Genomic DNA, 16,116 nt, shown 5'->3' with positions numbered 1-16,116 from the left:
ATTAGCGGGGAGGGGGGGGTGAAGGGGTGGGCGCCATATTGGGTGTGGCGCGGTGGGGGGGGGGGGTGATGTCATCACAAGGCGACGGCGCCATGTTGGGAGCGGCGGGTGGGGTTGGAGGGGACCCCAAAATCGGGGGAGTAGGGGTTCCCCGTGGGATTGAGAGCGGGGGGCACCCCCAGGTTGGTCTCTATGGACACCCTAGGGTGACAGCACCCCAAGATTGTCCCCATAACCCCCCCAGGGTGGCAGCACCCCAAGATTGTCCCCATAACCCCCCCCTTGGGTGGCAGCACCCCAAGATTGTCCCCATGACCCCCCCCCAGGTGGCAGCACCCCAAGATTGTCCCTATGGTGACAGCACCCCCAAGATTGTCCCCATGACCCCCCCCCTTGGGTGGCAGCACCTCAAGATTGTCCCCATGGCCACCCCATGGTGACAGCACCCCCATGCTTGTCCCTATGGTGACAGCACCCTAAGTTTGTCCCCATGGCCACCCCATGGGTGGCAGCACCCCAAGATTGTCCCCATAACCCCCCCCCTGGGTGGCAGCACCCCAAGTTTGTCCCTATGGTGGCAGCACCCCAAGATTGTCCCCATGGCCGCTCTGGGGTGACAGCACCCCAAGATTGTCCCCATGACCCCCCCCTGGGTGACAGCACCCCAAGATTGTCCCCATAACCCCCCCACGGTGGCAGCACCCCAAGTTTGTCCCCATGATCCCCCCGGGTGGCAGCACCCCAAGATTGTCCCCATAACCCCCCCTGGGTGACAGCACCCCAAGATTGTCCCTATGGTGGCAGCACCCCAAGATTGTCCCCATGGCCACCCCCAGGGTGACAGCACCCCCAGGCTTGTCCCTATGGTGGCAGCACCCCAAGATTGTCCCCATGACCCCCCCAGGGTGACAGCACCCCAAGATTGTCCCTATGGTGACAGCACCCCCAAGTTCGTCCCCATGGCCACCCCATGGTGACAGCACCCCCAGGCTTGTCCCCATAGTGGCAGCACCCCCAAGTTTGTCCCCGTGGCTGCTCTGGGGTGACAGCACCCCAAGATTGTCCCCATGACCCCCCCGGGGTGGCAGCACCCCAAGATTGTCCCCATGACCCCCCCTGGGTGCCAGCACCCCAAGTTTGTCCCCATAACCCCCCCTGGGTGGCAGCACCCCAAGTTTGTCCCCATGACCCCCCCCCAGGTGGCAGCACCCCAAGATTGTCCCTATGGTGACAGCACCCCAAGATTGTCCCCATAACCCCCCCAGGGTGACAGCACCCCAAGATTGTCCCCATGACCCCCCCAGGGTGACAGCACCCCCATGCTTGTCCCTATGGTGACAGCACCCCAAGTTTGTCCCCATAACCCCTACAGGGTGGCAGCACCCCCAGGCTTGTCCCCATGGTGGCAGCACCCCCAAGATTGTCCCCATGACCCCCCCTGGGTGACAGCACCCCAAGATTGTCCCCACGGCCACCCCATGGTGACAGCACCCCCAAGTTTGTCCCCATGGTGCCAACAGCCCCCCAGCAGCACAGACCCCCAGCTCTCCCAGGTCACTTTATTGTCCCCTTCAGGGTGACACCCAGGGGGTGGGGACATCCCCAGTGTCCCCACATGGGGCACGACCCCCCCTGTGCTGAGTGACAGGAACAGGGCCCCAATTTGGGGTTAAATTGACCCATTTTGGGGGGGTTGGCAGCGCCTGGCACAGCGGCCGCTGGTCCCAGTCCAGCCGCAGCAGCTGCTCCCGCGGTGACAGGAGGTGACAAACCGGGACACAGTGCCACCCCCTGTCCCACAGGGACAAGGGACATGTGTGGCTGTCACCCCACTGGCCCAGCGGGTGACATGGGGGGACAATGGGGGGGGGGTAGATGTGGCCCTTTGTGCCCAAAGTGTCCCCTGAAGTGGCTGCAGGGCTTGGGGACAAGTGCCAAATGGTGCCACGGGGCAGGCAGGCTTGGGGACAAGGACAGGGACATGACACCCATGGGGACAAGGGGTTTGAGAACAAGGGTGAGGACGTGTCCCCGATGTAGCCAAGGGGCTACTTGGCTTGGGGACAAGGACAGGGACGTGTCCCTGATGGGGCCAAGGGGCTTGGGGACAAGGACAAGTCCCTGATTGGCCAAGGTGCTGAGAAGCTTGGGGACAAGGACAGGGACAAGTCCCTGATGTGGCCAAGGGGCTTGGGGACAAGGACACACGACCCTTATGGGGACAAGGGGCTTGGGGACAGGGACACGACCCTATGGGGACAAGGGGCTTGGGGACAGGGACGTGTCCCTGATGTGGCCAAGGGGTTTGGGGACATGTCCCCACTGCAGCCAAGGGGCTGCTTGGCTTGGGGACAAGGACAGGGACACGACCCTATGGGGACAAGGGGCTTGGGGACTGGGACACATTACCCTGATGTGGCCAAGGGGCTTGGGAACAGGGATACACGACGCTATGGGGACAAGGGGCTTGGGGACAAGGACAGGGATGTGTCCCTGATGTGGCCAAGGGGCTTGGGGACATGTCCCCACTGCAGCCAAGGGGCTGCTTGGCTTGGGGACAAGGACAGGGACACAACCCTATGGGGACAAGGGGCTTGGGGACTGGGACACATGACTCTGATGTGGCCAAGGGGCTTGGGGACAGGGACACACGACGCTATGGGGACAAGGGGCTTGGGGACAAGGACAGGGACGTGTCCCTGATGTGGCCAAGGGGCTTGGGGACATGTCCCCAGTGCAGCCAAGGGGCTGTTTGGCTTGGGGACAAGGACAGGGACAGTCCCTGATGTGGCCAAGGGGCTTGGGGACAGGGACACACGACCCTTATGGGGACAAGGGTCTTGGGGACAGGGACACGACCCTATGGGGACAAGGGGCTTGGGGACAAGGACAGGGACGTGTCCTTGATGTGGCCAAGGGGCTTGGGGACAGGGACACACGACGCTATGGGGACAAGGGGCTTGGGGACAAGGACAGGGACAGTCCCTGATGTGGCCAAGGGGCTTGGGGACAGGGACACACGACCCTATGGGGACAAGAGGCTTGGGGACAGGGACAGGGACGTGTCCCTGATGTGGCCAAGGGGTTTGGGGACATGTCCCCACTGCAGTCAAGGGGCTGTTTGGCTTGGGGACAAGGACAGGGACAGTCCCTGATGTGGCCAAGGGGCTTGGGGACAGGGACACACGACCCTTATGGGGACAAGGGTCTTGGGGACAGGGACACGACCCTATGGGGACAAGGGGCTTGGGGACAGGGACAGGGACGTGTCCCTGATGTGGCCAAGGGGCTTGGGGACAAGGACAGGGACACACGACCCTATGGGGACAAGGGGCTTGGGGACAAGGACAGGGACGTGTCCCTGATGTGGCCAAGGGGCTTGGGGACAAAGGCAACAGACCTGGGGGTGTCACAGAGCTCCAAGTGTCCCCCCCAAACACATCCAAGGGGTCACAGGCCTCACGTTGATCCCCTTGAGGGGGCCACAAGTGTCCATCCGGTGTCCCCACGCGCAGGGGACACAGTCACCATCTGTCCCCCCCTCTTTGGGGTCCCAAGTGGGTAAAATTAGCTGATAAATAAATTAAAACCTTGCGGGGGGGGGGGTCCCTTAATTCACCAGCAGCGCGTTGTCCTGCAGAGGAGCCCTGTGGGGAGAAATGGGGTGAAAAGGGGCAAATTTGGTGAAAAATGGCGTCGATTTGGGAACGAGAGCTCAAGGGACACCCCAAAAATGACATGGGGGGGGGACATACGGGGGGTGACACCCCCGTGTAACGTCCCCCATGGGCTGGAAATGCCCTAAAATCAATGGGAGTTTTGCAATGGAGGGATGGAGATGGGGGGTTGTGAGTGTCCACAAGTGTCCCCAAATGTCCCCAAATGTCCCCCAAAAACTCACCGCTCGCAGCAGCAGAAGACGGAGCAGCCGGGGGGGCTGTGGCGGCGGAATTTGCCGGATTTGGGGGTGTCGGTGCATTGGGCGATGAAGGTTTGGAGCTGGGAGGTGGGTGCGTCGCCCTCGCACTGATGCTGCGGGGATAGAAAAGAGGGGATTTTACCCCAAAATCAAGGGATGGGAGACACCCTGAAAATGGGAGTTTGGGTGGGAAAAGGACATTGGATCCCCCAGTGATAAAAAATGGGGTTTTCAATGGGAAATAAGGCACTGAAAATGGGGTTTTTAGTGGGAAATTGGACCCTGAACCCATCTCTGGTGATAAAAAACTGGTATTTTCCAATGAGAAAGGAGACCTGAAAATGGGGTTTTTAGGGGGAAAAGGAGCCTGGATCCATCTGGTGACAAAAAAGATGATTTTCAATGGGAAATAAGACCCTGAAAATGAGGTTTTTAGGGGGGAAAGGACCCTGGATCCATCTGGTGACAAAAAACAGGGTCTTATTTCCCATTGAAAATCCTGAAAATGGGATTTTTAGTGGGAAAAAGGACCCTGAACCCATTTCTGGTGATAAAAAACTGGCATTTTCCAATGGGAAAGGAGACCTGAAAATGGGGTTTTTAGTGGGAAAAAGGAGCCTGGATCCATCTGGTGACAGAAAACAGTATTTTCAATGGGAAATAAGACCCTGAAAATGGGGTTTTTAGTGGGGAAAAGACCCTGGATCCATCTGGTGACAGAAAAGATGATTTTCAATGGGAAATAAGACCCTGAAAATGGGGTTTTTAGTGGGAAAAGGACCCTGGATCCATAAGGTGACGAAAAACAGGGTTTTCAAAGGGAAATAAGACCCTGAAAATGGGGTTTTTAGTGGGGAAAGGACCCTGGATCCATAAGGTGACGAAAAACAGGGTTTTCAAAGGGAAATAAGACCCTGAAAATGGGGTTTTTAGTGGGAAAAAGGAGCCTGGATTCATCTGGTGACGAAACACAGGATTTTCAATGGGAAATAAGACCCTGAAAATGGGTTTTTTAGTGGGAAATTGGACCCTGAACCCATCTCTGGTGACAAAAAACTGGCATTTTCCAATGGGAAAGGAGACCTGAAAATGGGGTTTTTAGTGGGAAAAAGGAGCCTGGATCCATCTGGTGACAGAAAACAGTATTTTCAATGGGAAATAAGACCCTGAAAATGGGGTTTTTAGTGGGAAATTGGACCCTGAACCCCGTCTGGTGACAAAAAACTGGCATTTTCCAATGGAAAAAGAGACCTGAAAATGGGGTTTTTAGTGGGAAAAGGAGCCTGGATCCATCTGGTGACAGAAAAGATGATTTTCAAAGGGAAATAAGACCCTGAAAATGGGGTTTTTAGGGGGAAAAAGGACCCTGGATCCATCTGGTGACAAAAAAGATGATTTTCAATGGGAAATAAGACCCTAAAAATGGGGTTTTTAGTGGGGAAAAGGACCTTGGATTCATCTGGTGACAAAAAATAGGGTTTTCAATGGGAAATAAGACCCTGAAAATGGGGTTTTTAGTGGGGAAAAGGACCCTGGATCCATCTGCTGACAGAAAACTGCCATTTTCCAATGGGAAAGGGGCCACCAAACCCCCCCAAAACACAAGCTGAGCTTAAGGAGATTTAGACCTGACCTTAATGGTCTCGTAGGAGCCGGTGATGAGGGCGATGAAGAGGCTGAGCACCATATAGATGAAGAGGCTGATGAAGGTGTAGAGGTAGATCTGGCTGAACAACCACACCAGGTAACTGTGTTGCTGCATCTCGGCGAACGTCACAAACATGTCGTCGCCATTGATGAGCGAGAAGAGACACTCGGACACCATGGAGAGCGAGCGGAACTGAGCGAGAGGCCACAAAGCGTCACCCGTGGGGGTCAAACCGGCCCGAAATGGGGGTTATTTGTCCCCAAACGCCACCTGGATGCAAGGGGGGGGGGTGACAGCATTAAAAATGTCACCTTAACGTGGTAGGGTCCCAGGACGATCCACCCGCAGAAGCAATAGCCCAGGTAGATGACGGCCACGCAGCAGCAGAAGCGGATGACGTTGGGAAGCGCCACCCGTAAGGTGACGATGAGGATCTGCGGGGATGAAAATGTCGCGGAATCCGTTAGAAGGGAGCTTAAAAAATAAGAAATCATCTTTTTTCCGCGGAGCGGGGACACACAAGGGGAGGTTATAAAGGGAAAAGGTGGGTTTGAGCGAGATGTGAGCTGCCTCAAAATGGCGCCAGAGTCACCTCAGGGAGCAAAATGGCGTCAGAATCACCCCAGGGTCATCAAAATGGCGCCAAAATCACCTCAGGGCTCAAAATGGCAGCACCAGAATCGCCTCAGGGATCAAAATGGCGCCAGAATCGCCTCAGGGATCAAAATGGCGGCATCAGAATCGCCTCAGGGACATCAAAATGGCATCAGAATCACCTCAGGGATCAAAAAGGTGCCAGAATCACCTCAGGGATCAAAATGGCAGCACCTGAATCACCTCAGGGACATCAAAATGGCGCCAGAATCACCTCAGGGACATCAAAATGGTGGCATCAGAATCACCTCAGGGCTCAAAAATGGCGCCAGAATCACCTCAGGGCTCAAAGTGGTGCCAGAATCACCTCAGGGATCAAATGGCGCCAGAATCACCTCAGGGATCAAATGGAGCCAGAATCACCTCAGGGATCAAATGGAGCCAGAATCACCTCAGGGATCAAAATGGAGCCAGAATCACCTCAGGGCTCAAAATGGAGCCAGAATCACCTCAGGGCTCAAAATGGAGCCAGAATCACCTCAGGGCTCAAAATGGAGCCAGAGTCACCTCAGAGATCAAAAAGGCGCCAGAATCACCTCAGGGCTCAAAAATGGCGCCAAAATCACCTCAGGGCTCAAAAATGGCGCCAAAATCACCTCAGGGCTCAAAAATGGCGCCAAAATCACCTCAGGGATCAAAATGGCACCAGAATCACCTCAGGGATCAAAATGGCACCAGAATCACCCCAGGGCTCAAAATGGCACCACCAAAATCACCTCAGTGTCACCCACTCCTCCCAGTTTGGTGTCACCAGCAAACCGGTTGATCCCTTATCCAAACCGTTGATGAATCTATCAAACAGCACCGGTCCCATCACCAACCCTTGAGGGACTCCGCTAGACAACAGTGTGAAGCGCCCATTGTCACCCCAATGTCCCCATTGGAGCGGAGCCGGGTGCCAACCGCCAGCTCCGAGCATGGAGATTGTCCCCTGGTGTCACCGTGTCACCATCACTCACGTTGTACTTCTGGAAGAAGGTGAGATAGCGGATGACGCCCACCCAGACCAACAACGTGGACGTGCCCAACAAGATGCTGCAGACGTCATAGCTGGCAAAGTTCTGCGGGGACAGAGGTGACAACGGCCATGAGGCGCCATCCTCGGTGTCACCAACGTTGTCCCCAACACCCTCACAACCCCCTGTGTCAGCCATAAGTGTCATGGCGCTACCACAAGCCACGCCGTTCCAACAACGCCTGTCCCTTTGTTGTCACCTCCCTGTCCCCAAGGGAAAAACGGGGGTCAGGATGTCCCCAATTCTGTCCCCTACCCCGCCATCGCAGCCATGGTGACACCCAGAAGCGTCACCATGACACACAACACATGGCCAAGCACCCAGAGGTGGCCGTTGTGTGGCTTGGCCACCCGCCATAGTGAAATGTCCCCTCCATGGAGCACGGGGCCACCCAAAGCTTGGTGTCACCCCCCATTGTCACCCCCCGGTGTCCCCGTCACCTTGGACTCGATGCCGATCTTCATGATGGTGCCCAGGACGGTGAGGACGTCGCTGATGACCAGGAGGATGTACCAGCCATTGAGGAACTCCATGCGGTCGCCCAGGCCCACGCCGCGGTCGTAACGGCGCCGGAAAAAGCGGCAGAACTCCTACGGGATCGGGGAAAAACCAAAAACCAACCCAAAAATCAGCATTTTATTTATATTTCAGGAAGCTTCTACTCTGCAACAATTTTGATGTTTGGTTTTGGTGTATCTGGGCAGAACAACCCCGGGTTCCAGTGTAAGTTGGGAACGAACTGTTGGAGCGGTGAAAAGGGAGCTGGGGGTCCTGGGGACAGCAGGATGAGCATGAGAAAAGGGTTTAGTTCACATACTGTCAGGGTATACTTGGGAAACATATATATATATATATATATATATATATATATATATATATATATATGTGTGTGTATATATATATATATATATATATATATATATGTGTATATATATATATATATATGTATGTATATATATATATATATATATATACATATATATATATATACATATATACATATATACATATATATATATATGTATATAAAATATAGAGCCATAGCACCCCGAGAACGCCCCATCTCGTCTGATCTGGGAAGCTAAGCAGGGCCGGGCCCGGTCAGTGCTTGGATGGGAGACCAATGGGACCTGGGGGGAATTAGAAGGGGGTGGTCAGTGGGTCAGAGAGGTTCTCCTGCCCCTCTGCTCTGCCCTTGAAAAAAGGGTTTAGTTCAGATACTATCAGGATATACTTCAGGAACGTATGTATATGTATATGCATATCTACATCTATAGATATAGATATATAGATATATATATATAAAATATACACGGCCATAGAACCCTGAAAACACCTGATCTCGTCTGCTCTGGGAAGCTAAGCAGGGTCAGGCCCGGTCAGTGCTTGGATAGGAGACCAATGGGACCTGGGGTGGGTTAGAAGGGGGGTGGTCAGTAGGTCAGAGAGGTTCTCCTGCCCCTCTGCTCTGCTTTTTAGTTCAGATACTATCAGGATATACTTGGGAAACATATATATATATATATATATATACGTAACATATGCAGCCATAGCACCCTGGGAATGCCCTATCTCGTCTGATCTGGGAAGCTAAGCAGGGTCGGGCCCGGTCAGTGCTTGGATGGGAGACCAGCTGGGAATAGCGGGTGCTGTGGGCTGAGCCAGCACTGGGCCCTTGTGGCCAGGAAGCCAATGGGACCTGGGGGGGATTAGAAGGGGGTGCTCAGTAGGTCAGAGAGGTTCTCCTGCCCCCTCCGCTCTGCCCTGGGGAGGCCACATCTGGAATAGTGTGTCACATCTGGAATAGTGTGTCCAGTTCTGGCCTCTCAGCTCAAGTACAGGGAACCAAAGCAACACTCTGTGATTCTATTTCCACGCCCCCTCCCGTTGTCCCCACGTCACTCACATGCTGCAGCATCAACCCCCGGACGATGGAGCGTGCGCAGAGGACGAATGACAACGAGCACACCAGGATGACGACGACGTCGAAGAGCAACCGGAACGAGTTGTCACCTACAACGGGAGGGGGACGGTCACCCGGGGTCCCCTGGTGGCACCGCTTGGGGACAGGCGCCACGTTGTCACACCTCGGCCAAAGACACTGGGGTCTTTGCATTCCTTGATGTCGGCTCGGTTGTCCAGGCGGATTTTCACCCGGCCGCTGTGCGCCTTGTTGTCAAACGTGATCTGGGGGACAAAACGGGGACCGGTTCCTCTTTAGATTTCTGCTCGCAAAAGGATACACTATAAAATATTTGCTACATCTGGAATTCAGAAGCTGCTGTTTGCACATCTGGAACCTTCAAAGAGAGGAATCGCTTCGGGATGTCGCAGGGACAACATCCACTTGACATCAGGCAAAAAATACATTAAAAAAAGATAAAAATAAGGGAATTCAGAGAGTGAGAAAGTTGTTGGATTGTCCGCATCAGACCATTTTTAACCTTGTTTATACTGACACGGCCCCACGGCCCATTCACCCTTCACACTGTCCCCCTCCCCAGTGTCTCCATGTCTCAATTCCCCCCCTCAATGTCCCCATGTCCCATTATACCCATGTCCCAATTCCCCCTCCTCAATGTCCACATGCCCCATTATCCCCACTGTCCCCATGTCCCAATTCCCCCTCTCCCTGGTGTCCCCATGTCCCATTATCCCCACTGTCCCAATATCCCACTGTCCCCATGTCCCATTCACCCCTCCCCACTGTCCCCATGTCCCATTATCCCCACTGTCCCAATATCCCACTGTTCCCATGTCCCAATTCCCCCTCCTCAGTGTCCCCATGTCCCATTATCCCCAATGTCCCCATGTCCCATTACCGTCACTGTCCCCATGTCCCAATTCCCCCCCCCAGTGTCCCCATGTCCCAATTCCCCCTCTCTCTGGTGTCCCCATGTCCCATTATCCCCAGTATCCCGCTCCCCACTGTCCCCATGTCCCATTATCCCCAGTATCCTCCTCCCCACTGTCCCCATGTCCCATTTCCTCCTCCTCAGTGTCCCCATGTCCCATTATCCCCACTGTCCCAATATTCCACTGTCCCCATGTCCCATTCACCCCTCCCCAGTGTCCCCATGTCCCATTATCCCCAGTGTCCCCATGTCCCAATTCCCCCTCCCCAGTGTCCCCATGTCCCAGTGTCCCCACTGTCCCCACATCCCATTACCCCACTGTCCCATTCCCCCTCCTCAGTGTCCCCATGTCCCGTTATCCCCACTGTCCCCATGTCCCATTATCCCCAGTGTCCCCCTCCCCACTGTCCCCATGTCCCATTATCCCCAGTGTCCCCCTCCCCACTGTCCCCATGTCCCATTATCCCCAGTGTCCCCCTCCCCACTGTCCCCATGTCCCATTATCCCCAGTGTCCCCCTCCCCACTGTCCCCATGTCCCATTACCCTCAGTGTCCCCATGTCCCAATTCCCCCTCCCCAGTGTCCCCATGTCCCATTACCCTCAGTGTCCCCATGTCCCATTACCCTCAGTGTCCCCATGTCCCAGTGTCCCATTATCCCCACTGTCCCCATGTCCCATTATCCCCACTATCCCCTTCACCCCTCTCCAGTGTCCCCACGTCCCCACGAGGGCCGGTGTCACCCGGTTGCATCACCCCCACCGCGTCACCCTCGTTGCATCACCCCGCCCGCACTCACGGTGATGGTGAAGGTGTAACAGTCGGGGATCTCGTTGTTGATGATGGTCTGGATGTTGATGGCCTTCAGCTTGAACTGGATGGTGACATTGATGAGCCTGTAAGACGGGACACACATCAAATCCTCCTCCAGGTGGGGGGGTCAAGCATAACAACCCCCCAAAAACCACCACACTGGTGTCAAACAACCCACAAACGGGGTGGGGGGAACATCATCTGGGGGTGCGGATGGTGCTGGGACTTGGAGTGGATGTTCTTGATGCCAAATTGTGGGACGCGGTGGATTTTTGGGGGGGGTGACGGTGACTTTACTTGTGAAACTTGAGGGTGAAGTTCTTGTAGCCGCGTTCCAGCTCGGGGGGAAGCGGCTGCGGGTCCTCGGGGTCCACGCCCAGGCAGTCTGTGGGGAGCGAGAAACACCGTTACGGACCCCGAAAAGGTAGAAAACTGACCCAAAAAGCCACTTCAGGACACGGTGTCCCCAAAACCCACCAGTGGTCATCGCAGGGTTGATATTGAAGGATGCTCGAGGCACCTTAGATCCTTCAAACCCCATAAAAGGACTCAAAACCCACCCCAGAACCCATCGGTGGCTGCAGGATAAGCAACCTCAATCCAATTGTCCCCAAAACCCACCGGTGACAACCATGGCGTCAATATTGAAGGACACCTGAGGCCCCTCAGACTCCCTCATACCCCATAAAAGGACCCAAAAGCCACCCCAGGACCCACTGGTGGCTGCAGGATGAGGAACCTCAACCCCGTTGTCCCCAAAACCCACTGATGACAACCTTGGGGTCAATATCAAAGGATGTCCGAAGCCTCTCAGACCCCCTCAGGACCCAGTGGTGGCCCCATTGTCCCCAAAACCCACTGGTGACAATCTTGGGGTCAATATTGGACGATGTCTGAGGCCCCTCAGGACCCAGTGGTGGCCCCATTGTCCCCAAAACCCACTGGTGACAACCTTGGGGTCAATATTGGACGATGTCTGAGGCCCCTCAGGACCCAGTGGTGGCCCCATTGTCCCCAAAACCCACTGGTGACAACCTTGAGGTCAATATTGGACGATGTCTGAGGCCCCTCAGGACCCAGCGGTGGCCCCATTGTCCCCAAAACCCACCAGTGACAACCTTGCGGTTGATAATGAAGGACGTCCAAGGTCCCACAAACCCCCTCAAACCCCCAAAAAGGACCCAAAAGCCACCCCAGGACCCACTGGTGGCTGCAGGATGAGCGACCTCAACCCCGTTGTCCCCACAACCCACCAGTGACAACCTTGGGGTCAACATTGAAGGATGTCCAAGGCCTCTCAGACCCCCTCAAACCCCCAAAAAGGACCCAAAACCCACCCCAGAACCCACTGGTGGCCACAGGATGAGGAACCTCAACCCCGTTGTCCCCACAACCCACCGGTGACAACCTTGGGGTCGATGTTGAAGGTGTCGTTGGCCGGGTCGATGCGCCCTTTGCGATAATACTGCTGGCAGAGCAGCAGCGCCGAGCGGTTCCCCGCGGCGTCCCCCCGCACGTAGGCGTAGCGCCCGATGCTCTCGTTGGGAATGGCCAAGTACTGCAAGGGACATAAAACGTCCCCTCAGTGGCTCCAGGTCAACTCGGTGTCCCCTCAGTGTCCCCTCATCACCTTCTCCACGGCGTAGAAGACGCGGTCGTAGAGATCGCGCTGGGTGTAGACGGCGTAGGAGTCGTCGGCGCCGTCCACGTAGCCCTTGAGGAAAAGGTGTTTGAAGGCCACCGTGTTCTCCTCCTTGAATGTCACCACCATCTGGTTGCTGAGCCCGAAGAGGATGAGCTGAGGGGACAAAGGGGACAAGGAGTCAAGCCTGGAAATCTTCGAGGGGCAGCTGTTGTGCCCCAAAATTGGGGCACGGGGGAAGAAATGGCAGCAGCAGATGCAGAGGTGGCCCCAAGGAGACAAGGGGTAGGCAGAGGGTCCTGGAGGTTGTCCCCAAAGGCCACCACTTCCCAGTGTCCCCATGTCCTATTCCCACCCCCACCAGTGTCCCCATGTCCTATCCCCACCCCCGCCAGTGTCCCCATGTCCCATTATCCCCATGTCCTATTCCCACCCTCCCCAGTGTCCCATTCCCCCTCTCCCCATGTCCCATTAACCCCCTCCCCAGTGTCCCCATGTCCCGTTCCCACCCTCCGCCCCATGTCCCATTATCCCCAGTGTCCCCACGTCCCATTATCCCCAGTGTCCCCATGCCCCATTCTCTCCTCCCTGGGGTCCCCATCTCCCATCCTCCTCAATGTCCCCACGACCCATTCCCCCCCTCCCCACTGCCCCCATGTCACAGTGTCCCCATGTCGCATTTACCCTCCTCACTGTCCCCACACACTGGTCCCCAGTGTCCCCATGTCCCATTATCCCACTCTCCACTGTCCCCATGTCCCATTATCCCCAATGTCCCCATACACCGGTGCCCAGTGTCCCCATGTCCCATTATCCCCCTCCCCAGTGTCCCCATGTCCCACTGTCCCCATGTCTCAGTATCCCCCTCCCCAGTGTCTCCTTGTCCCACTGTCCCCTCCCCAGTGTCCCCACACACCGGTGCCCAGTGTCCCCATGTCCCATTCCCCCTCTCCCCAGTGTCCCCATGTCCCATTAACCCCCTCCCCAGTGTCCCCATGTCCCACTGTCCCCATGTCCCAGTGTCCCCATGCCCCCCTCCCCAGTGTCTTCTTGTCCCACTGTCCCCTCCCCAGTGTCCCCACATCCCAGTGTCCCCGTGTCCCATTATCCCCAGTGTCCCCATGTCCCATTCCCCCTCTCACCAGTGTCCCCATGTCCCATTAACCTCTGCCCCAGTATCCCCATGTCCCAGTGTCCCCATGTCCCAGTGTCCCCATGTTCCCTCCCCAGTGTCCCCTTGTCCCCATGTCCCATTATCCCCCGCCCCAGTATCCCCACGTCCCATTGTCCCCATGTCCCATTATCCCCCGCCCCAGTGTCCCCATGTCCCATTCCCCCTCTCCCCAGTGTCCCCACGTCCCATTATCCCCCTCCCCAGTGTCCCCATGTCCCATTATCCTCATGTCCCCTCCCCAGTGTTCCCTTGTCCCCCTCCCCACTGTCCCCATGTCCCAGTGCCCCCATGTCCCAGTGTCCCCATGTCCCATTAACCCCCACCCCAGTGTCCCCTTGTCCCACTGTCCCCATGTCCCACTCCCCCGCTCCCCAGTGCCCCCACGTCCCACTGTCCCCCCCCCACCGCCGCGGTCCCCTTGTCCCCACACCTGGACGGTGACAAGCAGGATCTTGGCCAGCTGCAGGCCCAGCTTCACGGGCCGCCGGCCCCGCGCCCGGTACTTATCGCAGGGGCTCATGAAGAAATACTTGAGGCGGCGGCGCAGCTCCTCCTCCTCCGCCAGCACCGGAGACTCCGCCGTGCCGTAGCCGGGGCCGTGGCCCAGCAGCCGCTCGCTTTCTGAGGGCAAACGGCTCGTTAAGCGGCGGGAACCGGAGGCCCCGGCCGGTCCCGACCCCCCCCCCCCCGGCCTCTCCCGCTCACCGGACGCCGCCGCCATGGCGGCTTCACTGCCCGCCTCACATGACCGGAAGTGCGCTGCTGCCCGCCCCTTTGGGGCGTGGCCACGCCCACCCCGCCGCCGCCGCTTGGTTGTGGCCGCGCTTATGTCACCGCCCACCCGGCGGTGGCCACGCCCACTGGTTGTGGTGGCCACGCCCACCCAGCGCCGTTGCTCCCAGGGGCGGTGGCGTGAGCGTGGGGGCGTGGCCATGGGGGGACATGTCAATAGATGTGACACGTGGCCCAGGGGACACGTCCATGGGGGGTGACATGTGGCATAGGGAACATGTCAATAGATGTGACACGTGGCCCAGGGGACACATCCATGGGGGGGTGACATGTGGCATGGGGGACATGTCAATAGATGTGACATGTGGCCCAGGGGACACATCCATGGTGGGTGACAGGTGGCCCAGGGGACACATCCATGGATGGTGACACGTGGCATGGGGTGACATGTCCATGGATGGTGACATGTGGCCCAGGGGACACGTCCATGGGTGGTGACATGTGGCATGAGGGGACACATCCATGGATGGTGGGGGACATGTGGCCCAGGGGACACATCCATGGGTGGTGACACATGGCATGAAGGGACGTGTCCCTGGACATGTGGCATGGGGGGACAAGTCCATGGATGGAGACACGTGACCCAGGGGACACATCTATGGGTGGTGACATGTGGCCCAGGGGACACATCCGTGGATGGTGGGTGACATGTGGCCCAGGGGACACGTCCATGGGTGGTGACATGTGGCCCAGGGGACACATCCATGGGTGGTGACATGTGGCATGGAGGGACATGTCCATGGATGGTGACACATGGCATGGGGTGACATGTCCATGGATGGACCAGGGGACACATCCATGGATGGTGACACATGGCATGGGGTGACATGTCCATGGATGGAGACACATGGCATGGGGTGACATGTCCATGGATGGTGACACATGGCAGGGGGTGACATGTCCATGGATGGACCAGGGGACACAACCATGGATGGTGACACATGGCACGGAGTGATATGTCCATGGATGGAGACACACAGCCCAGGGGACACATCCATGCGTGGTGACACATGGCATGGGGTGACATGTCCATGGATGGAGACACATGGCCCAGGGGACACAACCATGGATGGTGACACATGGCATGGGGTGACATGTCCATGGATGGAGACACACAGCCCAGGGGACACATCCATGGGTGGTGACATGCGGCCCAGGGGACACATCCATGGATGGTGGGTGACATGTGGCCCAGGGGACACGTCCATGGGTGGTGACATGTGGCCCAGGACACATGTCCATGGGTGGTGACATGTGGCATGGAGGAACATGTCCATGGATGGTGACACACGGCCCAGGGGACACATCCATGGGTGGTGACATGTGGCCCAGGGGACACGTCCATGGGGGGTGACATGTGGCATGGGGGGGCATGTCTGTGGATGGTGACATGTGGCATGGAGGGACACGTCCATGGATGGTGACATGTGGCCCAGGGGACACATCCATGGGTGGTGACATGTGGCATGGGGGGACACATCCGTGGATGGTGACACATGGCATGGGGTGACATGTCCATGGATGGACCAGGGGACACAATCATGGGTGATGACATGTGGCCCAGTGGACACATCCGTGGATGGTGACACATGGTATGGGGTGAC

At 56.9% G+C, this 16,116-nt stretch overlaps 1 protein-coding gene across 1 annotated transcript; it reads right to left on the bottom strand.

Moving 5' to 3' along the window:
- Positions 1-1,555: 1,555 nt before the first annotated feature.
- MCOLN1 (mucolipin TRP cation channel 1) lies at positions 1,556-14,451 on the bottom strand. The gene is made up of 14 exons (XM_080361360.1): positions 14,426-14,451; positions 14,151-14,341; positions 12,535-12,702; positions 12,303-12,462; positions 11,202-11,289; positions 10,891-10,987; positions 9,325-9,424; positions 9,144-9,250; positions 7,678-7,827; positions 7,181-7,282; positions 5,879-6,001; positions 5,553-5,759; positions 3,902-4,032; positions 1,556-3,647 (listed from the first exon to the last, which is right to left on the bottom strand). The coding sequence occupies exons 1-14, from the start codon at positions 14,439-14,441 to the stop codon at positions 3,611-3,613; spliced, it is 1,677 nt and encodes a 558-aa protein (XP_080217486.1). The 5' UTR covers positions 14,442-14,451; the 3' UTR covers positions 1,556-3,610.
- Positions 14,452-16,116: the final 1,665 nt, after the last annotated feature.

Source organism: Nesoenas mayeri (assembly GCF_963082525.1).
Source record: "Nesoenas mayeri genome assembly, chromosome: 31".
Taxonomy (NCBI): domain Eukaryota; kingdom Metazoa; phylum Chordata; class Aves; order Columbiformes; family Columbidae; genus Nesoenas; species Nesoenas mayeri.
This window is presented reverse-complemented; position numbering and strand designations above follow the sequence as displayed.

What these genes read in the sequence shown, in the direction of transcription:
- MCOLN1 (XM_080361360.1), bottom strand. An exon ending in CGACCCCAAGGTTGTCACCG is followed by an intron (nt 11,290 to 12,302) that starts GTGGGTTGTGGG and finishes CGCTCCCCACAG; the next exon opens with ACTGCCTGGGCGTGGACCCC. An exon ending in GCTCCTACGAGACCATTAAG is followed by an intron (nt 4,033 to 5,552) that starts GTCAGGTCTAAA and finishes CTATCCCCGCAG; the next exon opens with CATCAGTGCGAGGGCGACGC.